Here is a 26,512-nt window from a genome sequence, read left to right as displayed (position 1 = left end):
TATATATATGTGTGCGTGTGTGAATATATGTGTTTAAATCAATAGATGAGTTTGAATTGGAGTAACTAAGTGACATAAAAGTATCTAAGTCTTTAGTTACAACATGGTAACTTCTGTAAAGTGGCTATCTTCCAATGTTACAGCTTTCCTGCTACTCCAGTTCAAGTCTGGCATACAAAACCAGTTTTATTATCTCTGCGTAACAAGCTTTCCACACAATGAAACATCAGTAGCTACTACTTTGGGAACTACAATGGCAATACAGTGATGTTGGGGAAATACTCCCATTAAAAATATATTAATACTATAAAAATTCAATAAATATATATACACATGACAGGAAGTACCTGCTGATATGCTCATTTCAGGCTTAGTACCATCACATTTAAAAATCAAGATAAAATTCAAGCTCATCTGGAGAACTATAGCACCCATCACTTTTGAATTTCTCCAATATCCAGTTCAATAAACTGTACAACAGCTCAATTCAACAGATTTAAATAGACTTACTCACTAAAAATGATCTTTGCATCAAAGTCAATTTTGTACCTTTGGTAGGATCAAAAATAAAAACCAGAAGTGAAGAGTCTGAGGAAAAAGACATCCTGCATTGCAGGCTTACACTATCCAAAGATAATAAAAAGGTTAAATGCAGGCATGTGCATACAACTTTGCTGTCTATAGCCAGGGTTATGAGAGTAACTGTATGACAAAGCTCCGAGAAGGCTACTTGAGAAGAGTCATCACTTCTATGACCTTGACACTGGTTGGTCCCACAACTTCTATACAATTTAGTGATGTGCAAGAACAGATGATGGTGCAATACATAGAAATGGCAGCATTTAAAATTCATAGTAGCATAAGGCCATTACTTTTCCCACTGGGCCACTTGAACTTTAATAATGTCTGACCTAGTTGGCCAATAAGTTCTAGCAGCAGACAGAGGAAAATTGCCAGTATTAGATACTGTTTGAATGATTTTTCATTTAGAAAGACTTAGAAGTTCCTTTAAGAACAGGGCACCAATTCTTCCTGTAGACATCTCATTTTTTGGTGTCTGTTATAACGGCCAATATATTTTAAAACAACTGCAGACTACGAACAATCTGTATTAGACATGAAAAAAATAAAATGCAGAGTTAAATACAAATTATCAAAACAGGCAACGATCACAAAATAATGCTAGCTCTTCGCAGAGATAAATTCTACCTTCTTTTACCCACACCATAAAAATCTAACTTTCAACAGCAGTAATACAAGTGTAACTCAAAATATGCCATATTCAAATGATTATGAAGTATTTCTGATCAAGCCCCCAAACTGAAAAGAAGTCAGACTAAGGATGCTATTTTCCCATTCACATATATATGCTTACGATGAGAACAACATTACACTTTAACAGTGGATAAACAGCGGCACATATGGTTAAAAATGGAACTCTGAAAACACAGGAACAGAAGAGTGGTATTTGCAAGTGAAAAGGAACTACTTTTTGGTCTTCTTATCTCAGTAAGCAAGTACAAAAAATAGATAGTAATTTGCCCAACATATTGTTCTGATATTTTTTCTTTCCAGAGTTAAACAGCACAGTGTTGCATGAATGTTTGAAACCCACTTAAATGCCAAACCCACATAGACCTCTGTAAGTAAATACTCTTTCACTAATGTTTCAAGTAAAGTCTCTTCCATAAAAACATAAAACTATTACGTAAGGTTCAATTTTCAACCTAAGAAGTATTTTCAGATGCAATACAGAACCAAAATATATTCACAACACAGACTTAAAAAATACAATGTCAGTGGTAAAACATGACATTAAAACTCCCAAATATTCTGACATCAGGCTTCAATGTCTATTGAATCTTTTTACCTTACACATACCAGAACTTCTCTGGTACCCTTTGATCATCTAGTCAGGGAGTCCATTGACAAAAGAAACTGACAGGAGTCAAATAGGGTTTGTTTTAACTCTACCAACAAAATTTCTCAGAAAATCAAATAAAAAAAGGCAAAGCTTGAGACTAACATAAGCAGATGATTTGCTATGTCCTTGTCCTCAACTACTCCAAGTTGCTTAGCAAGAAGAAAAGTTTCTTAATATCCAGGAAAGAATCAGTAAACACATGCCAAAGCAGAGTCATAGAGCAGCATACCAGAGACTGAGAGAAAAAGCAAAACCCTTCAAACTCCTTGTTTGCACTTAACTGTACAATCATCCACACTTTCTACTTCAGTTAAGATTATACAGAAAACATGTTTGCAAGTTTGAACTCTTTTGCTCAGTACCACAATCTAAATGTTGAACCTTTAGACAAAAATACACAAAAGTTGTAGTCATCTGATGACGCTTGTGCACAGATGCTCCTAGGCTGCAACAGCAATGGACCTCAACAAGCAGTTAAGGCAAAGAAGCTACAATTTAAACCAGGGATTTATCCCTCACCTTTCCTATCTGCCCTCTTGATAGGGCCAAGGTCCATACATTGAAGAAACATTCACTTAGTAGGCTATTACTGCAAAGAACTATTTGATATATTCATTTTGTGTTATCTTCCTCATTTTGTTTGCGTAACTCTATTGTGCTACTTCCCCCTAGGAAAAGAATCGGATTATAGAGTACCTTGTCAAGAGAAGTTTTTCAGACTCCAATCTTAAATTTCCTGATTGTGGAGAAAGGGGAAAATCATTCTACTTTATACTTTTTTTCTTCAAACCTATACTTTCCTCTGTAAATTAGATGTTTAAATTTAATTTTAGAAAACTATTTTTATGAGTGAATGGCAATTTGAAGCTAATTAGACTGTTCATTTTACATTAAAAGACTAGTCTGTATGTAAAAAGCATATCTGTGCCAATTTGAAACTAAATAAATCCCCAAACACCCTTAAACAATTTGCTCCTAAAAATATATAATCAAATTTAGAAAACTATAAATTATATTTAAATTTGTTATTTACAAGCAATTAATTACGAAGACAGCCAGGTGGCTTTCATTACATAAATTACTGTTAATGACACTTGCCTCATGCTGCTACTGTATTTAGCATTTGCATGCATCACATGTCAAGCACACATACTGTTGCATACCTATCTCCAGGGTAAAAAGTGAACACCTTAAGTCAAAAAAGCTTTCAGTAGTCCAATCAAAATTGTTAAAAACAAGTCAGGATCTTATTAATGTTTCCCATACAGGATATAATTTAAAGAATTTTAGCTCTATCAAACATGTATGATACAGAAGAGTAGTTTTACGTAAATACCTGTTTGGGGAATGACACAAATTTAAGGCAAAAAATGAACCCATTTATAGCTAGTCCCCTTGAGATTTTTAGTCTTAAGCCCTAAACAGTGTTTATCATTTAAAAGTTTATAATCTTAAAGCTACTTGTAATTAGAAAACAAAACAGAAGAATAGAATCATTCTTGTCTATCTACCTCGCCGACAGTGCACTACTTCACCTTGTATCTATAACTTATTGTACCATATATGTAGATTATTTACAAAGTCCACTTTCAGCCCCAGGGGTATAGCTTACTGTGCCATAGAACAAATAAACTAATTTAATTCCACTACTTACTTCCCATTGGAAAGATGGCAGAAATGCACTAAGAAGGAAACCCAGCTGTTCCTAGTGGTCTTCCAGCACTCTTTTTTAAAAAGCTGTCTATCCACAACTGGCAGGCAATATCAAGGGAACACCTGACAAGAGGTGATCACAATATTACATTATTCTATCCTAAAACTTCCCTAACCTTCTTTTCCACTCCTACCAACAGGATTTTCCTTTCCCTTCCTCCTCTTTCCAGAGATTTATTTTTTGGTATTCTTTGCACTGTTTTGAAAATCTATACAATGACTACATGCTTTGCTTCCTGCAGTGCCACAGAAAAGCTTGGGTTTTCAGGAGAACTCTTATTCCATGCACTAATTGAATGGAATCACCTCCAATGCAAACAGTCAAGAGGTTCAGAATATAGCATCACCTTCCATAAGCACCAAAATTTGACCAGTCTTGGTAGAATGGGCCCAGAGGCCTTGGTAAATAAATGTGGAAGCCAAGTAAGAAGGAAAACTAGTTCAACATCAAACATTTGTTCTATGTTAAAATAAACTGAAGATGACCTCAACATGCATCAAGTCATATGGCATGACTCACTGACACTTCTTAAATTTCTGGGAATTGTCAAAAACTTAATAAAAATATACACTGCTATCTTTACATTAAGCACATAAGGACTAGACTTTGCAAAAAAAAAAAAAAAAAAAATCCATGAGAAGGGTATAACTGAACTTCACTCCAATTCAGTGAAAGTTGACTGTTAACATCCTTCAGACAGCTTTCAGAAAGGTCTCACACAAAACATCACAACCCTATCCTTTCCCATTTTAAAGTCTATATATTACAGTAATGCAGCAAAGGCCACAGTGCCTTTTTCTCCTTCAGGTTATTTTTTATTTGTTCTTCACATTTAAATATCAGGTCTTTGTATGTTACCTAACTTCTAAGAGTGGCAAATTAGCAGAATTAGGACATCAGAAGACAGTGGAAATTGAGAAGTTGTAGAAAATATAATTGGAACTGGAGAGTTTACATTCCTGCATGTTAGCCAGTATCTAACAACTGCTCTGACGTATTCTTATAAAAGAGAGTGTATTCTTATAAAAGAGTCAGAGTCGCCCCCTCCAATTTAACTAAAAAGCATCTGAACATGTTTCCCGATCAAAACCAGGGATTTTGAGACCCAGTTTACAGAAACCAAAAGATTTAGAGGGAAGAAGGTGGCTAAACCATAAATTAATACTAATTTGGGGTCGCTATGCTTTGTTTTCAAACTTTTCCTTTTAAGAATAAGTAAAAGTTTCTTCTATCAACTTCCATTTATAATTAATTTATCCTTCCTCACAACAGTAAAGCTTTAAGGCCAAGAATGGAAAAAATGGCATGAATATAATTTTTAGCACAGCAGATATGCAAATACTTTTTTCTTTCAGTACCCTAAAGTATTTTGTTAATGCACCATTTTCCACTAAACCAATCGCAAACAAATCTTTAACTTCAAGTTACGGCTGTTCATATGTAATCTGTTACCTGGATTAAAAAAAAAAAAAAAAAAAAAAAAAAAGGCAGAAGGCCTCTCTAGCCACCTAATCACCATATCAATGACACATGCCACAACAGAGAAGCACTAGTTTATTTGATTGATCATGGTAGATAAACTCCAAATAACAGAGAAATTAACAAATGCTTGACATTTGCTCAACATCCATTATTCTGACACTGCTTTCAGGATTTCAAAGCCTGGGAGTATGCTTAATCAACATTCATATTCCCTAGTGAGCTACAGGCACCATATTGCGCCCCGCCTTAGTACTGATGAAAACTGCATATTGGCCATTTCCAAAATGTTCTGGGACTCCACACAGGGCCCCTTCTCTCCCTTGTTCCTGTTCTGCAGTTTTCTTTTAAACACTTCCAAGACAAAAGCATCTGCCAGTTTTTCTCTCTGGGGATGTATGCAAAATGAACTTAACAGTTTTAAGGCAGGAGAAACCCTCACATCTAAATTCATTCATAGGACAGAAAAGGGCCTAAGAGGCCTCTCTAGGGACAAAACCCTGCTGAAATTTTCCCCGACAACAGTGGGAGCTTTATAAAATCTAAGTCCAGACAATTTCCAATTCAAATGCCCAGCATAGCATGACCTTTGTCAGATCTATGAGCCCTAGATGCACCCACTATTTTTTTATTCTAACCAGCACAGACATTAGACAGGGCACTACTGCTAAGCAGGAGGTTGAATATTTGCATGCTCTTCTATTGTGAAAATGTAACAGTGACAGCACTGTGTCGAATTCTTTTCCCCCTAGAACTTTAACTCCATAGGAGAGGCATAGCTGACAGATGACTCTCCCAACATCTGTGTTATGTACACTGCACAGCTGAGGAACCTTGGATCACTGTCACGGCTTCTCGGGGATGACCTACACCTTTCTTATATCTACCCATGATCAAAAAAGTAAAATATAAATTTGAAAACACCGTTTTTTTAAATGAAAAGTAAATATGGCAGGAAAGATTAACATAATTTAGTCATTAAGCTGTTCACATAGCAGCTCACCATATGTTGTATAAATGTCCTATACAAAATAATTTATCAGACCTGACACGTTGCACATCATATTGTATTATTTAATATGCTTACTAAAATTTCATGGATCAAGCACCACTTCTGAAAGCATACAGAAAGCCCTAGAAAATATTTCTTCATCTTCCATGATTTATTTTGATTACCTTTTACAGCTACATGATAAAGTGGAACTTGCAAAATTACGAGGTTAAGGTTTACACAGCTATTGCTTCGTATACGAAAATATAACAAATGGCTCCATGTCTATATACCATTTTACTTGCATTTAATATTCAGAAGCACATTAAACTAAGCATGTTGCTTTCCACTGCATATTTTAATAATTTTAACTGCTTATTTCAGTAAACATCCTGATCCACTAATGCAAAGATCCATTGAGAGATATATCCTTGATAAAGAGACTAAAGAGCTGAGAATTACAAAATAAACTAAAACAAACAATTAACACGTGATACATGTTCACCAACCCAAACCTGTCTACATAGAAATATATTACTTTCTACACAGTAGCTGAAACATTTGAATAGTATTTTAAATTACAGAGATTTAAAATGTTAGAATGGCAAGCATCTATGCCCAGATAAAGGGACAAAATTCTCTACCCAGAAACCTCAAACCACAAAAATAATAATATGTAAGGATGACTGCCTGTCACTGGCGAGGTCTGTGTCTAAACAGTAAATTAAAACAAAAAGTGTAAGCAGGAAGCTTGTGGATAATAGCTATTGGGCAACCAATGGGATTTGTTTGGAAAAAAACCAGTCTGCACTTAAAGGACATACCAAACAGATAGATATGGCTAGAAAAATAGTTAAACTGAAACCATGCATTTATTCCATAAAGGACCATTTTCCTTTTTCTCTCTCAGACCACTGAAGTCAAAGGAACACAATACAAATGAGATAAAAATTGTAGTCCAAATTCTCTTTTTGGTCAATTAAATCCTCCTGTTTCAAATAACAGGATAAAGGAAAGCATATTCCTGTGTCAGATAACTCATTGCAATGAGGTCATTAAACACTGTATTTGGAATGAACTTGCTTGGCCTATTAGAGTACCTGCTAACTGGTCAAAGCAAATCATCCTTTTTAAGCTCTCTAAGAACCAGAAATCTAGCTTATGAGTTATTTTTATCTTTTTACATTTTGTGTATCCAAGATAATGCGCTTGTCTAGGAAGACACATTGCCTAGCTGTGTTGAAAACTGAAGGACAGCTGCATTGACAACATGCATTTTATATTAATGCAGGAAATGGCTAATGTTCAATAGCCTTTGCATCCGTAGGAACTTACACTCTAGCTATTAGTTAACATACTTAGCACCAGTTGTAGCCTCATAATGCGCATCTGCATTCCACAGAAGTACAATAAAGAACTGGACATTACCAGTATCAATAGCGGACTGATAAGAAGTTCTGCCATCTCTCAGCCAACCACAAATAGAAATAGCTTGGTCATAGTTTTTATGTTGTCTTTGAAACAGTTTCAGACAGGCTGCATTACACAAGAGACTACCTTTGCTATCACATGGGTCTTACTCAAAGAAATATTTGACAACGTTCTGCTTTCTATGGAAGAAGAATGTGTGCTGTATTAGGACATTTTTATTCAGTGTCGAAGCTTCTGGAGGTATCTGGGAATGGATGCTATCAAATGCTTCCAACACATTGCAGGCCTAGACACAGATGTGCAAACAGAGGATATTCACCCAAAAATAAAGTCCTCTTCAGCACCGCATCCTTACCTGAAGCCACTTTGCCAGTTTAGATGGACAGCAACACTTGCTTAAATACCCTATTCAGATGAGAAGCATACAGCAGGGGACTGAAGTTCAAGAATTCTCCAGCATAAAGCAATGAGACTGTCACTATCCATCATGCTACTGGATATCCTGGCGTGAGCGCTGGAAGGGTGTCATGGTTTAACCCCAGCCAGCAACCAAGCACCACGCAGCCACTCACTCCCTGCCACCCAGTGGGACGGGGGAGAGAATCAGAAGGAAAAAGGTAAAACTCAGAGCTTGAGATAAGAACAGTTTAATAGAACAGAAAGGAAGAAACTAATAATGATAATAATAACAACAATAATAAAATGACAATAATAATAAAAGGATTGGAATATACAAAACAAGTGATGCACAATGCAATTGCTCACTACTCACGCACTGATGCTCAGTTAGTTCCCAGCAGCGATCCCCCCCCAGACCACGTCCCCCCACTCTACATACTGGTCATGACATCCCATGGTCTGGAATACCCCGTTGGCCAGTTTGGGTCAGCTGTCCTGGCTGTGTCCCCTCCCAACTCCTTGTGCCCCTCCAGCCTTCTTGCTGGCTGGGCATGAGAAGCTGAAAAATCCTTGACTTAGTCTAAACGCTACTTAGCAACAGCTGAAAACATCAGTGTGTTATCTACATTTTTCTCATACTGAACCCAAAACATAGCACTATACCAGCTACTAGAGAGATAATTAACTCTACCCCAGCTGAAACCTGGACAAAGGGATAATATATCCCATTCATATTACTACCACATTCAAAACATTATGGACACTAGAATTTTAAAAAAAGCATGTATGAAAAGAAACTGTAAGATAGATAAAAATGCTTTAGTTGCTTACAGAACAGAAGTTTTCAACCTAAGGCGTTCACAAACCAAAACGTTCTTCCCACAGTAGGTGCAGATTCCTGTTTGGCAAATTTAAGCCTGCTGATGAGAAGTTCATTTACTTTGAATTCTTCATTTAAAGTCCATGGACAACAAGGACTCCATGAAATACAATTTGAAAACTAATGATAGAGTGTGAAATCTTAGCATGCCAATGGGACTCTGAAATCTACTTGCATGGTACCAATTAGTCTAACAAACAAATGAACAAGGCTTTTAACCATCACTGGAACTGAAGAAAACAGAGCAGTATTTTTCCACTCCTCTTCCAAAGCTGTTGGTTTTTTTGGTAACAATACTCTACCAGGCTTGTCTTAGAAGACAATTTTAGTAGATCAGTTACAGTACTCCATATTCTTACAGAAATTAATCCTTACCATTATTTCACTCAGTTTGAAGTACAAAACAAGCTTCTGAGACTTTCACCATTGCAAATAGATACGGTATTTTCACCAGAAACTTAAAGGAATAAACAATTAAAAAATGTCTCTCATAGAAGCATATATGTTATTTTATTAAGTGATGTGATAAGCTATGGGGCACATATCAGGACCAAAATGGTTGTAGTCATTAATTTAAGTAATAAATCATAGGTCCTGCCAACAATGACAGCAAACAGATGCTAACAAGAAAATGTATTATTTAATATTGTCATGTGTCATAAAAATGTAAGTGTTTAGGACATGTCTTAAATTTTTATAATAATATGCATTTAATACATTACTGTTTTGACACATACAAGAATCAAATTTATAGGTCTCATTCGGCACTTGCTTTCTCTTCTGTGAACACAGAATGGATTCCTGAGGGAAAAAAAGCTCAAGAAGTGAATATTTCAAATAGATGTTTGCAACAAAATCGAGTTGTTTGTCTTGCTGTCTTGAAGTAAATATCATAAGCACTGAATCTCGTTAGAAAATGAAAACCAACATATTTGCCTTTATGTAAACAGAAGTTTTCCCTGAAAGTTCCCAGGAAATTCAAACAAGTTTATCTATATATATGGACAGCAAAAGATCTTACCATTTGCTATCAAGTTAAAAAATTAATTCCATACAATCCTTACAAGCAGAATGTCAGTATTGAGTAACTCTCAATGAGCCTGTTAAGTTATAAAAATGCACAAGTTTTATTTTCCATTGTGTCTTATTATTTGTTTCTTACATCAGTTTAAATAATACCACGGAACGCTCAATGATTTTCACCAACTGCATCCCTTGCAAATATGCCAAAACCAAAACAAAATCTATGTTACTTATTAAAAACATGATCTATTCCATTCCTTCCATTCACAGCCACCCTTCTCTCAGGACTCTGAAAGCCTGACAGAACGATGATCTGATTCAAATACTGACGTCTAAAAGCGTAGGAAATGCAGTTATGCCTTTTGGCAAGCCCTGCCACACTAAACAGAACCACTGTGCATACACCCTTTCCAGCACTGCATCTCTGTTGCTCTACAGCCTGCTGCATAAGGTCCCTCTGCAAGAGGGTCAATTGTTTCCAAGAAGATTGCTGCTTTTTCCAAACATTTTTGGTTTAAGGAAACTGGATAATAACAATCCTCTTTGCATTCTGTTTCACTTTCATTTTCAATCAGCTCCTCCAGGTATCGGCACAGTTCCTTTCTTGGAAGTGCTTCACTCAATGCTTTAAAACACTTGAGGAAGCAGTGATCAGAGTATGGAAACTAAATTTTCTTCATTAAATCTACTGAAGCAGATATTAAAAATGCATTTAATATACTGGGGATGGCTGGTGGGCATCACTGACTGTGACAGGCCAGTTACTGATGAGCTGCTGTCAGACGGCCTTCTCAGCAGGGATCTGTGTCTAAGGCTGCTGAAGGACAGCAATATCTTCCCTTGTGTGTAAGCTCTATTCATCTCCCAAGTATTTACTAAATCACAGACCTCTGCACACAAACCCAGTGTTTCAGCGCATGCTAACAAATGATGGATGGCCTAGTCAATTCGTTATGTCCTGAAAGCGTGATTTCCTGCCATTCCAATCATCAAACCTCTAGAGCCTTCAGAGCTGATCAGACCTGGAGAATATATTTTGCAGGCTCTATTAAAGGAGTAGAGGTTCTTTCCATTAGTCTCAAACTTTTTTTTTCCCCCGGCTGATTTAAAGAGAACTCCCTCCTTCCCCCTCCTTCCAACAGCACCACCACTACCACTCTTATCTGTGTAAAGTATTCAGGGCATGTATCGTTAGTATGTTAGTAAAATAGCACTCCTGGAACACCAGCCAGTTAAGAAGACAGATTTTGTTTGTGACTACTATAAAACACGACAATCTTTTATTTAAATTCATCTATACGTCTTTATTACGTAACCTAGACAACCCCTAAAACATTTTGTAACTTAGCTTCTTTGATCAAATACCTTTTACAGCAAGGGAGTGCTCAAAAGGACCCGTTTTCTTTGTATTTGCCTAGTGAAACATATCAGAGCTCTCTTAATTGTGTTCCTCCTAAAAGCATAAGCCACTTAGGAATAAACTTCCGATGTTCCAAAGACAGGTTAGCTGTCAGAGAAATAAAGCTTCTAGATTTCACCCTTTTCATAGCAAGGCAATATACTTGACAGTCTTTATTCTACATGCTAGAGGAGAAATTTTATTTAGCTTACCTATTCAATGATCTATAGGAGCAGAATATACGTACCTCACACTTCTTATTCTGAAACACTGAGCTTCAAATGAATTAGTCCACAGCTGCTGAAGAGTTAGCTGTCTACAGCACAGCACAGTTTTTGAAGGTAGTATAACAGATATGAGTAAACTTCAGGTGAATAAGCATTTGGTTACTCTGAAATGCAAAGACCTTGGATTTCTTTGCTTGCTAGGTGTGATCCAGCCATAGCCAGCACAAACCAATCCACATTGCCCTACCGTTCACCTCAACCTTGACCTGGAGATTAAACTCACTTTTATTGCACACAAAGGTCATCTGTGTTAGGTCAAAATTCAAAGTCCCTTGTCAGCTAAGGTTGATATATTCCAACCTTTCCTACTCTAATGCATCAAATTTTTCATGGTGAGGTCATATTCAGCAGACAGTGTATTCAGCAATTTATCGTGCCATTGTAATATAGCCCAGAATATGATTGTCCCAAAAACAACGCATGAATAAAATATTTTCTCCTCTGATGTAGCAAATCCCCTCTGCTCATAAAACTCTAGTCTAGACTTGTTTGCAGGCTTCAGAAGAATGATACAGTATGGACTCTTTCTGAAATACAATCAAGAATTACCATTTTTATCATCATTGTCCTTAAGTACAAGCAACATGAATATAATGGTATCCTAAAATCCACAAGTCAATTAAAATGCACATATGGTCAGTGTTAAAACTTCCACTTCATCCTTTCTTAACAACCACCATAATCTGGCCCTTAAATCTACAGACATCTGTTGGTCTGTCTGATGACACCAAGCTTGCTTTAGAATGAAATACTTAGAAAAAACAGTGCCACAAGACTTATAATCCTATCCTCCAGGTGATTATCACAACCATGGAATTTGTGAAGTGGCAAAAAGTACAACCAAATTAAACTTCATGAAGCAACACAGTAATGTACGCTGCAACCAAGACAACTCCCACAGCTTTGACATATAAAAGGATTTTCTTTCTCTTTCTTTCTCTCCTTCTTTCCCTTTTTTCTTTCCCTTTCTTTTTATCTTTTTTCCTTCTTTTTTCTGTCTTTTTCTGTCTTCATTTTCCTTTATTCTTTTCCTTTTCTGTCTCTTTTTTCTCCCTCTTAATTTCTTTTTCTCTCCCTTTTATCTCTTGCATTTTCTCTTTTCCCTCTTGTCTATATCTTTCTCTTTTTTATTTTTTCTCTTTTTCTTTTTTCCTGTCCTTTTTTTCTCTTTTCACTCTGTATTTTTCTTTTTTTCTCTTTCTCTGTTTTTCTTTTCTTCTGTATTAAACAAGAGCACCTAACACACAACTACAACAAACTCAGAATGCATTTTCAAATTGTAGGGAACTTATTTCCATGTCTGCTTTAAGAGGCCCCCTCCAATCATTGCATTTCACCATCAAATCTTCAAAGGATATAGGATTGGCTTCTAAGTGGTTTGTATAAACTCCTCAAGGCCAAAAAGGCTTTCCCTTTACTCAGCCAAAATGAATTTCACAAGTGTAATAAGTCCTGTTCTGTGTGACTTTTTTTTTTTTTATAAAATGAACTGTACTCCCATATGGTAGCACTGCCTGTATTGGAAGGGGAAAAGGTGAAGAGAGAAGGAACAGACTTACCAGTGCTTAAGAATCCAGAAAGTACAACCTTAATTTTGGTTGCGTATTTCAAGCAAAATTTCAAGACTAACCTTTAAAATAACTGCATTTGCTAGGATGGACACCATATGTGGGAATGCTTGTAATGAAGAGGATGATTACACTTATAAAAATTGTAACAGAAAACTACAATGGACTTCCCTCAAAATTAACTTTCATGTTGACACATGCTTATACATGTAATCCGCTTTTTAGTTACTAGATAAAACACAAACAACTCAAAAAACCCTTTCCATCTCTTTCCAAACAAATCTGGAAAGCACCCATGTCCTGAAGACCTAGAATTCACATGTGACAACATAAGAATTTTCTGTCTAAATCCTGTGTATTGGTATTGGAGAGCCTCAAAACTGAGCAAAACTATATTTCCCATTCTACTCTGAAAGCTGCCACTGCTGGCTTTTAAGTATCTTAACATTTAATCTAATGAATAATGGAGGAGACAAAGTTCTTCTGAGTTATATGCTGATTTAGTTAATTTCTGTCACACAATACTTTGTATTATGGGGGATGATTAGTATCCTTCCTATTTAGGGTCATAGCACAAGCAGTTTTTTTAGCAAGACATACCAAATCCAACCAGTTACAAGTTCTTTAAGACTTCATTTAAGTGAAAAGGGAAAACCTGTACCACCCTCTGGTTTAGTCTATCAAAGCTGTAATACCTTACAGTAGATTTCCTACCAAGGGTTCAGATAGCGAGAACATCTTTCCAAAGGGAACAGTATCAGTTCAGTGCTCACATAATTACTTTGTATAGTAAATTTTTATTTAAGATTATTTTGAATATGCTACACTTTATTGTAGGTCATTTTGGAAAGCTTGTATATTGTTAATTTTCTTTTCAAATAATGAGCCAAGACCTCTTTCTCATCTTTTATTATCAATCTGTTTACCTGTGAGGTTAAATGCAGCTTCAAGTATATAAAAAATTTTAAATTATTTTAGGCTTTTGCTACATATAATAGACAAAAACAAACAGCAGTGTAAAACTTTGTTTACTCTGAAGTCTAACATGAAAGAAGAAAAGAGAAATACAAAACTTCAAAAATTCTACTGTTTTCATAGCTGCTGTAGCTATATGCTCCAGATCATTTAAACGCAGTATACTAGTGCAAAGTATTTGCCACTTCAACATAGACAGGGTGGAAATATACCAATGGCCATTTAGCTTCTCCCTCCAAGTCTCTGCATCTCCTACTAGAAATTGATGAGGTGGTTTATATAGGCAGAGTGTAAATTTATTTCATTGTTAAGTAGTGAGAATATAGAAACAGCCTAGTTCCTCTACTTTCCAAAATAATTAACCAACTATTCAAAAGAGCAGGGACACCAGCAGAAGTTACAAGAATTATGTCAGTTTTGCTATGACAAGAGCCTTTCCAGGCAGAAGAGAGTGCAACTGAAGTGTCACACACTAGTAGGTTGCCTGCTCATAGATAAGATTTCCCCATCTAATATACCTGTGCTTGAGTCCTCAGTCTAGGGCTCTGAAATCCACATGGACAGCTAGCTGCCCTCTGCTCTTGAGCTTCACTCTTTCTTCCTGGGTAATAGGGTAATAGTAGCTCCAACGAGCACTAGAGCAGAGGACAAGGAATTCTCCTTCCACCCTGACTCAATCTCCAGGCTCCATTAGCAGCAGGTACCAGAACACAGAAATGGAAGGAAAAAAAAGAAAAACCTGAAAGAGAGCAGCAGTTCTACCCTTCTGTTTCCCACCACAACCATTTTGGGCTTATCAGTACTGCTTGATAATCTAAGCAACAGCACAAAGGCGGAATGAAATTATTAAGGAAAAAGCAATATATTTCCTTGTAAAGAAAACTGGCTGGAAGAGGAAAAGAAGAGGCCTGTCCACCCCCAACTCTAAAAAACAAAAAGAGAGGCAACGACACTGGGAAAGAGGAAGAAAAAAATGTTAAGTCAGTCTTAAGCGGCTAGTAAAAGAAATAACATTGATGCCATACATTTAAACTTCTTTAGGGCATTTGTTTCAGTATGAACCATCACTGAGAAAGTGATAAAAATGAGCAAATAATAAACAGATTATATTTTCCAATCTACATTGTGAGACATTACCATGCAGATACATATTTTTTTTAAAATGAAAAATCTTGTTGGGATGCTTTCCAGGCCCAGTGTCATTTAATAAAGCTATCAGTAATTTGGAGAAAGTGCAACATAATTACTGAAAATGTGTGCAAAACCTGAAGTGATATTAAGTAATGAAGAAGACAGGTCATGAATGTAGAGGAATGTGCATCAGTTGGTATGCTCTGGGAACAAAGACTGTGTGCATTCCAGTAATCAAACAAGAAGTTACATATGTTAAAACCAAATATCCATACTCAAATATCAATTATATCAATATGAACCTGTGCATCACATTTTCCTCTTGCTTATTGGAAAAATAAGGAAGGGGGGGAAGTTTTTCTCTCACATTTATGCCAGCTTCCCTTACCTTTCTGCGGTAAGAAAAGCTCTTCCTGATCACTAAGAAGGAAACTTTCACAGCAAGAACACAAACAGGACAATACTTCTTTGAATAGATGCATGGAAGAAAAACGAAGACCTGCACAGAGCATCTGCTATAAATTCTAATACTGTGAAATCCTAGTACTCTGAAACTCTCTATAAACACAGTTTTCACTCAGATAGGCTCAGAAAAGAATGCTTCTTTTACAGGAATAAAAGTGAAGGTACTGAAAGGGAAATTGGGCTAGAGGCACTAAGTTTGTTTAACAACTTTAAGTAAGGAAGAGAAACAGTACAGACTGCACTAATTGTGCTATGGAAGAATACAGCACTCCTAGATGGAATGAAATATGTTTCACAACAGTTCAATGCAAGCACTTGAAAAACATGGGCTTTAGAATCTCTAAGAGATGCAAGGCTACTGAGCCAACTTGCACTGTCAGAAAGTTTCTGGAATCCCCAGTTCAAGCACAACGTAGCGTAAGAGAGTCAAAGACTCAGAACAGAACGAAATCAGGAAAAACTGCAGAAGAAAAACCAAGATAGTACCATAATGAATTGGGTCAGTAAACTTTACACCCTTAGAAAGCTTGGTAGAACCAGAGGAAGATTCAACCAAAAGACCTGAAATGTTCAATCAGAACTGGATACGAAGAAGAGCAGCAAATATGTACAAGGCATAGATTTGAGAAAGGTCCAGTCATTTGTCAATCATGTTCCATTGGTAAGAAGCTTCAGGAAAAGGTTCTGAAGAGAAACTATGTATTCTGCCATATACAGAAGACCTGAGTTTTTTATTTTTTTCCCTGGAAACAACTAAACTGAAGTACTAGAGTTATCAGCTTGGGTATGAATCAAACCCTTAGAAGCTGGACTTTTCTGGACAAGTTAAAATAGTCTTTGACTACAGGTAAAAGTTTAAAGGTCTAACCTACATCTTGTTAGCATAAATAGGTAACGCTAAGGGGATTCTTATGCAGAAGATTCTACTTGTTGGCAGCTCCAACTACTATTTAAGAGAGAAACAAGCACTTAAAGAGATTGTAACTTTCTCAGAGCATGTCCTGCAATACTCTACATTTCCTACAACTAGTTCTACAATGGGTAATCAATTTAGACATAAGGTCTCACTGAGAAAAACAGTATCACAGAAGAACACAAGCCCATGGCTAAAGAGAAGGCAGAAGAAAATACAGAAGTTACAATGAAAAACACGAATTATTAGCAAGTAGATAAATTCAGATGAGAAACAAAGCAGAAAAGGTGGTACACTATAGAAGAGCACAACACAGAACATACAGAATTATCAGTCCAATGATGTATACTGTAGTGGAAGGTGGCAAAGCTCAACTACATAAGCGTGCAGACCACACCCGAATGTAACATAAACAGCACGTGTTGCAATAATGGGGTAAGACTGTGAGGCTACAATAACACAGGAATGTATATAAATTATAGAGGCTATTAATATGTTTTGGAGGGCTTTAAGGGCTTTGTTTAGCTGCTTAAAAATAGTTGTTCATGATAAAGCAGAGCTCATTGCTTGCTTAACGGTTTTGCTTAATGTTGACTTATTCTTTGATTAGAGGAGTAAGGAGATGCGGAAAGCCCGGAGCCAGTTTGAGCCAGGAAAGGGAGACAGAGTAACAGCTACCCTAAAACACAGGAAAGAGAAAGAACCAGCCTAGAGGTGAGAAAAAGGACTCAATAAGAGAGAAGAGGACCCTAGACGCCAGTATTATTATTGGACCAGACTATGGTGTGAGGGGTGGGAACTTAGATTGTAAGGGCATAATTCCCCAGAGATTTTAGTCTTTGGGGTCCCTCTCTGAAGGCACTCAACTTGAGCTGTCTAAATTTGTGCACCAGAGACAGAATAAATTACGCTTTTTATTTTGAAGGCCTTGATTAGAGATTCTGCTTTGGGGAATGCAGGGTCAAGCCTGAGGGAAGAGGAAGTGCCCGAGGGTGAGTGTGTGCGTGTGCGTGGAGTTGGAAGGGGCACCCAATGGCTCACTGGAGTCACCCACTGTGAAGGGACTCCGGTCCTAAGAGTTAAAGTCTCGGGTGGTGTGTGTGCAAATGACTCCTTGATTGGTGTGTGAACGCTCAGGCAGTGGCTTCTCCCTTAACAGCCTGGCCACCCAGGTGGGACCCTAGGTCAGTCTCAGAACCTCTCAGATCCAAACCTCCAGCTGCTGGCACAGCATGAGTTCACCTGACAATTTTGGACACGGGAGGCACCGAATCGCTTGTGTGGTGACTGTTAAATCCCCCAAACCTAAATTCAATACAGACAAAAGGACAGAATTCAGGAGGGTTAAAGTCCCGACCAGAAAGATTTTAAGGGACGGTTCAACTCCTGCCTGGAGAGGGGGGTTTAAGTCCTGCCAGAGCTGCGTAGCCTGATCAGTGTAAACTGCACATGAGTTTGTATGCAGTTTGATCAATGTAAGATATACGATTGAGAATTGTTGAGAGATTTTAAAGGGGGGGTTCAAGTCCCACCCGGATTAAATCATGGATATCATAACTGGAGTAGAGAAGAGGACGCCCTTAGCAGAGATATTACAGAGAACGAACCCTGCAGACCCCCAGGTCAGTGAAGAAGGGAAGGGGAGGAGATGCTCCAGGCACCGGAGCAGAGATTCCCCTGCAGCCCGTGGGGAAGACCCTGGTGAGGCAGGCTGTCCCCCTGCAGCCCAGGGAGGTCCACAGTGGAGCAGATCTCCACCTGCAGCCCGGGGACGACCCCACGCCGGAGCAGGCAGATGCCCCCAAAGATAGCTGTGACTCCATGGGAAAGCCCGTGCTGGAGCAGGCTCCTGGCAGGACCTGCGGATCTGTGGAGAGAGGAGCCCATGCTGGAGCAGGTTTTCTGGCAGGACTTGTGACCCTGCGGGGGACCCATGCTGGAGCAGTGTGTACCTGAAGGACTGCAGCCCATGGAAGGGACCCACGCTGGAGCAGTTTGTGAAGAACTGCAGCCTGTGGGAAGGACTCACATTGGAGAAGTTTGGGAAGGACTGTCTCCCGTGGGAGGGACACCACACCATAGCAGGGGAAGAGTGAGGAGTCCTCCCCCTGAGGAGGAAGGAGCGGCAAGGACAACATGTGATGAACCGACCGCAACCCCCATTCCCTGTCCCCCTATGCTGCTCGGGGGCAAGGAGGTACAGAATTTGGGAGGGAAGCTGTGCCTGGGAAGAAGGGAGGGCTGGGGGGAAGGTGTTTTAAGATTTGGTTTTATTTCTCATTACTGTACTCTGGTTGATTGGCAATAAATTGAGTTAATTTTCCCCAAGCTGAGTCTGTTTTGCCTGTGACGCTAACTGGTGAATGATCTCTCCCTGTCCTTGTCTCAACTCATGAGCCTTCTGTTGTATTTTCTCTCCCCTGTCCAGCTGATGGAGGGAATGATAGAGCAGCTTTGGTGGGCACCTGGCATCCAGCCAGGGTCAACCCACCAGAAAAATATGTATATGTAGTAACAGAACTTATGAAAGGAGGGGAACGGCTGGATTCTTAGACAAAAAAATTTGTTGTAATGAGAAGCTAGTGCTGTTCTGTTCATGCATAAGGGGTTGTTCATAGAGACCTGAAGCTTAGCAATATTTATGTTGATGAATCTAGTAATCCAGAATCAATTTGAATTTGTGATTTTGGCCTTGCAAAACAACTATGACTAGAAAATGGTCTTCTGATGACTCCATGTCACACAGCAAATTTTGTTGCACAAGAGGTTTTAAGGAGGCAAGGTTATGATGCTACATGTGACATGTGGAGCCTTGGTGTTAGACTTTATACCGTGCTTACTGCCTACACTCCTTTTGTAAATGGTCCTGATGATACCTCAGATGAGATTTGGGCCCAAATAAGTACTGGAAAACTCTCTCTCAGTGGTGGTTATTGGAGTACCGTTTCAGATACAGCAAAGGACCTTGTTTCAAAAACGCTTCATGTTAACCCACCCCAAAGACTGACAGCAGCCCAAGTCCTCAGTCACCCCTGAAGAGTTCCTCAATACCAGCTAAACAGGCAGGATGCTCCCCATTTAGTGAAGGGTGCAGTAGCAGCAACTTACTCTTCTTCGAATCGTAATCAGTCACTGGTTTTGGGAGCCAGGTGGCCATTCTACTCTTGCTGAGAGCATTATTTTTTATAAGGAATGTTTTTTTGGTCCCCTAAAATATTCTTTGTTAAAGGTAGAGATAGACCATTTACATTAAGTACTTAACTTAAACAATCTGTTTATATTAGCGCTATATACTTTGAGCCGTCCAATGTTTTATATGTTTTTGTAAACAGTTCACCTGGATTAATCAGTATTGTTGGACAGCTCTAAAAGAAGCTTGACTGTTAAACATCTATTGAATGTAATACTATGAATATGTATCTGTCCTTGCCTATGTCTTTTCTACATTTCCATGTTTTTGACGCTGCATGTCATATTATGAAAATCAGGATACTGTTTATAGTGATTAAAATTTAAACAGTAGATCTCTCACCATACACCAGAACGCTGAGGAAATACATTGAGTTTCAGAGAGAATAAAAACGGATGGAGAACATAAATGGTGGGAAGCATTCTTGGGATGGTCGCCAACCGCAACGGGAATCCGGAACCATATGTCACACCCAGTAGTAGTTCTGTTAATGCTAACTGTATTATGCTTGCTTTTAGTTTTGGTATTATATATGAGAATTTGGACAGCGATACAACATATAGAAAACCTTCAGACAGTCGTCTGGATGCAATAGCAGCTATGCTAAAGAAAATCAAAGGGCGGATTGTTGCTTCACGGAACCCAGGTCGAGTCTGAGGAAGAGGAGTCGAACGGGGCCACCCGTCGGCTCACTGGAGTCGCCCGCTGTGGAGGGACTCCAGTCCTAAGAGTTAAAGTCTCGAGTGGTGTGTGTGCAACTCCTTGATTGGTGTGTGAATGCTTGGGCAGTGGCTTCTCCCTTAAGAATATGTTAAGCAGCTCAAAGGAACTATGTATCAGTGATCCAATACTGGCAGAGATTTATCACGTTTAGTGCTCAAAATTACATTTTGATAATCCTCATGTCATCCAAAAATCCTGCTGTTAAACCCGAACACATTTAGAAGACAACTGCTAAGCATGTAACAAATAACTTAAGAATAAATAAATAAATAAATACATTGGTAATTGCCAGGCATGGAATATGAAGTGCTTCACTAACAGAAAAAGAACAGCAATTTGAGTCCTGAGCTTCTATTTTTGCAAAATAACTGGATTTTAAGAAACATACACTAAATCCATGTTGTCTGTAATGTTACAGAATTGTAAAAAAATGAAAGTGTCAATTCTTGTATAAAGATACTTATAAACAGTATCAGAAGCAGTCTAATTTTGACTATTTGACATTAATAAATCACATGGCAACACCCTTTTGAAGCAGTAATCTCACCTGCTGAAGTAGTTCAATAATAGTAAAGAACAAACTACTCTGTTAAAAAAATATTTAGATTCACAGGTCATGTTGGCAGCCACTATATAGCATACCTATGCATACTAAATTGTGGCAATAGTTTTATGGAAATTACTAAGTACTTTTAGGGAGAAATTGCAGAACAAGAGCAGGCCCATAACAAAGTGTGAAAGATACTTTACACAAATAAGGAGCATAAACTGTGAGTCTTCAAGAAGCACAACAGACAAGGGAGGAACCAATAGATAAGACAGTATGAGCAAGAAACCCGAGCAAATTAATGCTGAAATCCAAAGACTCTCAAGATCTATGGGGCAGTAGGAACAAGAAATGCTTGAAAACTGTCAATTTATGTATTGTACTACCAGTGGAACACCGCTCCTTCCCAGGGAAGATTGAAAGTGCAAGGTGAAAGCAGCTATTATGGATGTTAGTACTTTCCAGTTTGAATCGGCAACTGTTACCATATAATAATGACAAACTGGTTATGGACACCTTCATCTCATTGCAAGTGCCATGACAGATTCTGGAATATTTTCTTAAAAAGACTGAATTAGAAAGTTGGGGTGGGTGGGCAGGGCGGTTGTTGGTTTGTTTGATTTTGGTTTTCATTAAAAAAAAAGTGTCCAAAAAGTCCAATCAGTCCCTTCTTGTCCTAGAAGAGAATGGCACAGGTTCTAGATTATAAGAAACTTATTCCACAGTCATAAAACATCACTGAACAAGCCTCTCCTTTCACACTTAAAATGGCACACAAGTTTACAAATCTCTCCAGCTGGCCTCTTCTACAAGATAATGGTTTTAGAGACTGCCTGTTTTTCACGTTATAACACATTATCTATTTCAATACATCTCCCTTGCTGCTAAAGCAAGCAGTGGCCTTGGAATGCCTTTTTTTTTTTTTTTTAACTGCATCTCAAAATCATTAGCCCAACATATTTTGCTACTTCAAACTTTTTCTCTGAGGGTTTTTCTGCATCTGCCCTGCTATGAGAAATAAACAAAAAGACAACAAACATCACTTGCTGAGCCATTAACAGAAAGGAGGCATGCAGACCTCCTCAAAATATACTTGATAGACATTTTTTATAAAAAGGTATCAATTCATTCATCATTCAGATAGAACATTTTAGCCTTCTCCCAGGTTGGACAAACAAAATTCAGGAGAGGCCTACAAGCAGAATTCAGAAGAGGACATTCTCATCTCATAATGTGGATAACAAGATAACACTATGTTAAGCCGGCAAATCATGGAAGCAACTACTGTAGCTAATCTCTGCTTTTCAGTGTTCGCCAAACCCGAGACAGCTGCTTTAGAAAAAACATATTTTTTTTCCTGATATAACTCTACATTGTTATTGGTATGTAGTTTTTCAGAAGTCATCAAGTTCTGAAACTGAGGAGTCAATAGCTGTTTTGCAGGATCAAAGGAGTGGACTGGGAAGTAAAAATGTATCAGCAGAAAAGCCTGGTCCTTATTTTCCCTATCACAGACACACGTGCCTATGCCTCCGTCTTGGAAGCAGGTTCCTACACAGTGACCGACCTGGCAGACCAAGCCAAATTCCAACCTTCTTTTAAAACATCTTTATAAGGAGACTAGAAAAAGAGAACATGCACGTGTGTGTGTGTGCACGCACACATATAAATGCACAAACACTCTCTTCTAATTTCATTAGCATCAAAGTGATAAAGCCAAGTCTAAGCTCCTTAGACACATGATGTCACAGTAAGCGATTTCCCAAGTTGCAAAGTACTGTGCAAGGTGAGCTTGGTTCCCAACAATATAACTTGCTGAACCAGCCACATTGCTTTAGCATCGCCTCTCTGTAACAGGGCTATTCCCTCAGCTTGATTTTTAACTACATTACACACTTTCCTGAACAAGAGAAGATTTCACTGGATAGTTTAAAAGCCTAAGTTAATGTTGGCTCTTCATCCAGTTACTGTAAGTTACACGCAACTTCAGACAGTTTCCACAGCCACACTTGTGGTGAGACTAGCAAGGCTCACTCAGGAAGCATGGGAACGATTTTCTGTTTTACTGATTTCTCCCTCTCACCAAAGTAAGCACAGCACTTAAAACCCTACAGTTTTCTGTATTATTTCTGGTGATTTTAGAGACAGTACCACTCCTTCCCCCACAGAACCTGATTTGGTTTTCTGTCAATTCAGCACTAGCAATCCTTCCCCCAAACCTGAGAAAAGAGAAAAACCTGGCAACATGTACTTTACAACTTGGCTGTTGTTGGCAATAAGCAAATTTCAGCAATGAAGATCAGCACACGGAGCATATGCCATCATGTACACTTTTCCATGCTAGCCTATGGTCACTTGCAAGTGTCTTTGACCATTGAGCCTGCAGCTCAGGCGAGGAAGCAGATGAACGCTCCAATTTAAGACGACCCCTCTTCCAGCCTTCGGCTGGAAAGCAGCACCCCATAAAGAGTTATGGGCCTGGACCACCCCTTCTCCCTAAGCCACAGGGGCAGCGGTATGGCAGGCCGGATTCCACCCTCGGTCTCGGCCACAGAGGAACGGCCTGAGCCTGAAGGCTTCGTTCACCTAAGATCTACTTGGTGTTTAAGAGACTGACTCATGAGAGGACCCGAGAGCTTTCATTTGGACGGGTGGCGGGGGGAAGAGTCCTTTATTTTGTGCCAACTCCTCAGGTCGCAGAGAGTGAGAAGTACCCTGCTCCCAGCCGCAGCTCGAGCGAGCTCTCGCTCGCCGTCGATGACCGTGTGCGTGTCCAAGTGATTTTGTACCGTGTGGGGCCTGGAACCGGGGGGCGCCGGCTGGACCTGGCGGAGCGGCCCCCTGCGGCCCCTCGCTCGCCCGCCCGCAGCGAGCCCGCAGGCCGCCGCCCGGGGCCCGAGCCGCCCGCCCCGCGCCGGGCAGCGGCCCCGGAGGGCGGGAAGCACTTACCTAGGGAACTTCTCCTTCAGCTTCCTCAGGCTCTGCCGGGTGGGCTGCACGTGCCCCAGGAACTGGGCTATTTCATCGTACTGGGCTTTGGTCAGCTTCATGCCTCGCACCGCCTAACCCCGCGGCGCCGGGCCTGGGCGGCGGCGGGAGGGGCGAAGGGAGCGAGCGACGCCGCTCCGGTCCCCGGCACCGCGGCCGCGCCGGACGGCGGCGAGAGGCAAGAAGGCCAGTGACGGGGAGGGGGCGGGGGGGGAAGTCACGGCGACCCCGGGGCGCCCTTTGCTACCAGCCCGGTGCCGAGGCAGTCAGGAGCGGCGGCGGCGGCCGCTTCCCCCAGCTCCGCCCCGCGGCCCGGCCGGGGCGGTGTGGTGATGGGGGGGGCGGGGAGAGCCGCCATCCCGCGCCGCTCGGCTCTGCGCAGCCGCGCAGGCGGGAGGAGAGCGCGCGGCGCCCGGGCGCCGCTGGGCCCCGCGCGGAAATGGCGCTGCCGCGGGGGCGTCGCCGCCCTCGTAACCCCCGGGTCTCGCGCAGAGGCCGCCCGCTCTTGTCTCGGCCGAGGGCGGAGGAGGACGCCGGCCGCCTGACGGCTGAGGAGGCGCCCGCTCTTGCGCCCTGCAAGCCGCTCCTTGCTTTAACGTCCGGGAGGGCGGAAGGAGCTGGCAGCGGCGGCGGCGGCGGCGGCGGCGGCGTCGCTGCTGCGCCCTCGGCCCCGGGTGCCCTCCGGCTGAGGAGAGCGGCGTGGAGCGGAGCGGAGCGGGTGGGCGCCCTGCGTGGCGGTCCTCTGTCGCGTGCGGTAGCGCCTGCCCGGGAACGGGGTGCGTAAGGCCTGGCGTATTGCGGCTTTAAAGTGTGGTTTTTCAAGGCCCTTTCCAAAAGTCGCTTTGTAACGACTGTTTGTCCCGGGTTGAAGAAGAAATAAGCGCTCAAGTAGTGGGGCTGGGGCTGCGGATCCTGACAGGGCCCGCGCGTGGCTGGCCTGCAGCCTGGCGCGTGGACGCAGAAATGGCTCCCGCTGTATTTTGGAAGAAAGCCACCCAAGTCTGTGCTTGGGTTTACTTAACAGTGTGTTAGGTCTCAAGCAAATTATATTATTAAGTATCATTTACATATCAGTAAGTATGTTGCAAGCCTTAGATCCTGTGCTGGGCAGTTTTAATAACTTCTATTGAGTAACTCGGAGGATAGGTATGCCCTTCTGTAAACAATATGTAAAACCTAGAGGTTATGAAGAGAATTAACTGTGCGTTTGAGAAACATAAATATTCCCTTTAATTTCAGTTTAATTGCGTTCATGAACTGTATACAGGCTACTGGAGTCCTAACCTTGATGTTTCAGGCACTCAATCCATGAAATTTGCATTAAATCTTAAGAATTTTTTATTTTTATAGATCTTGGGTTCTCTTCACTGGACTTCTCTCTTGAAAGCTTTAGAATCACGTTTTAAGTATTTTTCTGCATCGTAGTCAGAAACTTCACAAAGTTTCTCGCAAGAGTACAAGAGCTGGAGCTTCAAGGAGAAACAAATACCATGGGTGTGTCAGCAGGGTCATTCATTTAGGAACATTCCTGAGGCTAGTTTCTAATTGATTGACAATGGCCAATGAACCCTCTATCAGTTGATCCTCCCTGGATTTTAGTGGGTTTTGTTTGGAACCCGGAGCCTTCCTGGGAACAGCTGTTTCTGGTACTATGGCCTAAATATAAATGTTTGAAACTCATTAGTTGCCCCACAGTAGAAGAAAATACAGTGAAGCTAAGCCAAGCTACAGATTCTATTCCTTACTCAGAGACCAAAAAATAATATGTGAAATTGAGAAAAGAGCATTCTTTTAAAGGAGGGTGTTATTTAATGTAAGGATACTTCATTTTCTTTAGCACAATCAAGTAGGATCCTTAATGGTAGGACATGTGTGTCTTTGGGAGGGAAGGGAGTGTTCCTTTCAGTCTGATATCCACTTAAAAAGCCCATAAGAGTATAACTTTCTTGGGCCATAGAAAGGGTCATTTTCCCCTGTCTTTCCAAAGAGGAGAATTATGATTTTTTTCTTTTGAAATAGATTTTAAAAAAAATTTAAATGGTCCTTCACTACCACTACTACTGCTCCTTTAGAAACAATCAATAGTGCTTCTTTAAAAAAGAAAACCAAACACAAAACCAGAACAACATCATGCTGTCTTTGTTGTGGGATAATTTCCAGTGAAAGAGTTTTTAAAACCTGTAATGTTACTATCTATAACCTCTATCTCTGTTCATTTCACTTGGTCACTAGTACATGTTCTTGATTTTATTTTATAAATCAAATGACACTTAAGTCTACAGTGCGCAGAAGTGAAATAGGTTAGAACTGCGGTATAAAGTTATCAGCCTATGGAACAAACTAAGTCTACAGTGCACAGAAGTGAAATAGGTTAGAACTGCGGTATAAAGTTATCAGCCTATGGAACAAACTACAAATGTCTGATGTATGTATTATGTATATATTGCATATGTCTTGTAGACTCTCCTACTGGAACAAGGTTTTG

General features: G+C 40.0%; 1 protein-coding gene across 2 annotated transcripts in view; it reads right to left on the bottom strand.

Moving 5' to 3' along the window:
* The window catches only part of CDIN1 (CDAN1 interacting nuclease 1), a 135,152-nt gene extending 110,745 nt beyond the window's left edge, over positions 1-24,407 (bottom strand). For both annotated transcript variants that reach the window (XM_049825806.1, XM_049825807.1), the window contains exon 1: positions 23,989-24,407. In XM_049825806.1, the coding sequence (XP_049681763.1) occupies positions 23,989-24,089 (101 nt within the window). In that variant the 5' untranslated portion in view covers positions 24,090-24,407. The remainder of the gene's footprint in view (positions 1-23,988) is intronic.
* Positions 24,408-26,512: the final 2,105 nt, after the last annotated feature.

This window comes from Accipiter gentilis, chromosome 22, assembly GCF_929443795.1.
Source record: "Accipiter gentilis chromosome 22, bAccGen1.1, whole genome shotgun sequence".
NCBI lineage: Eukaryota > Metazoa > Chordata > Aves > Accipitriformes > Accipitridae > Astur > Astur gentilis.
This window is presented reverse-complemented; position numbering and strand designations above follow the sequence as displayed.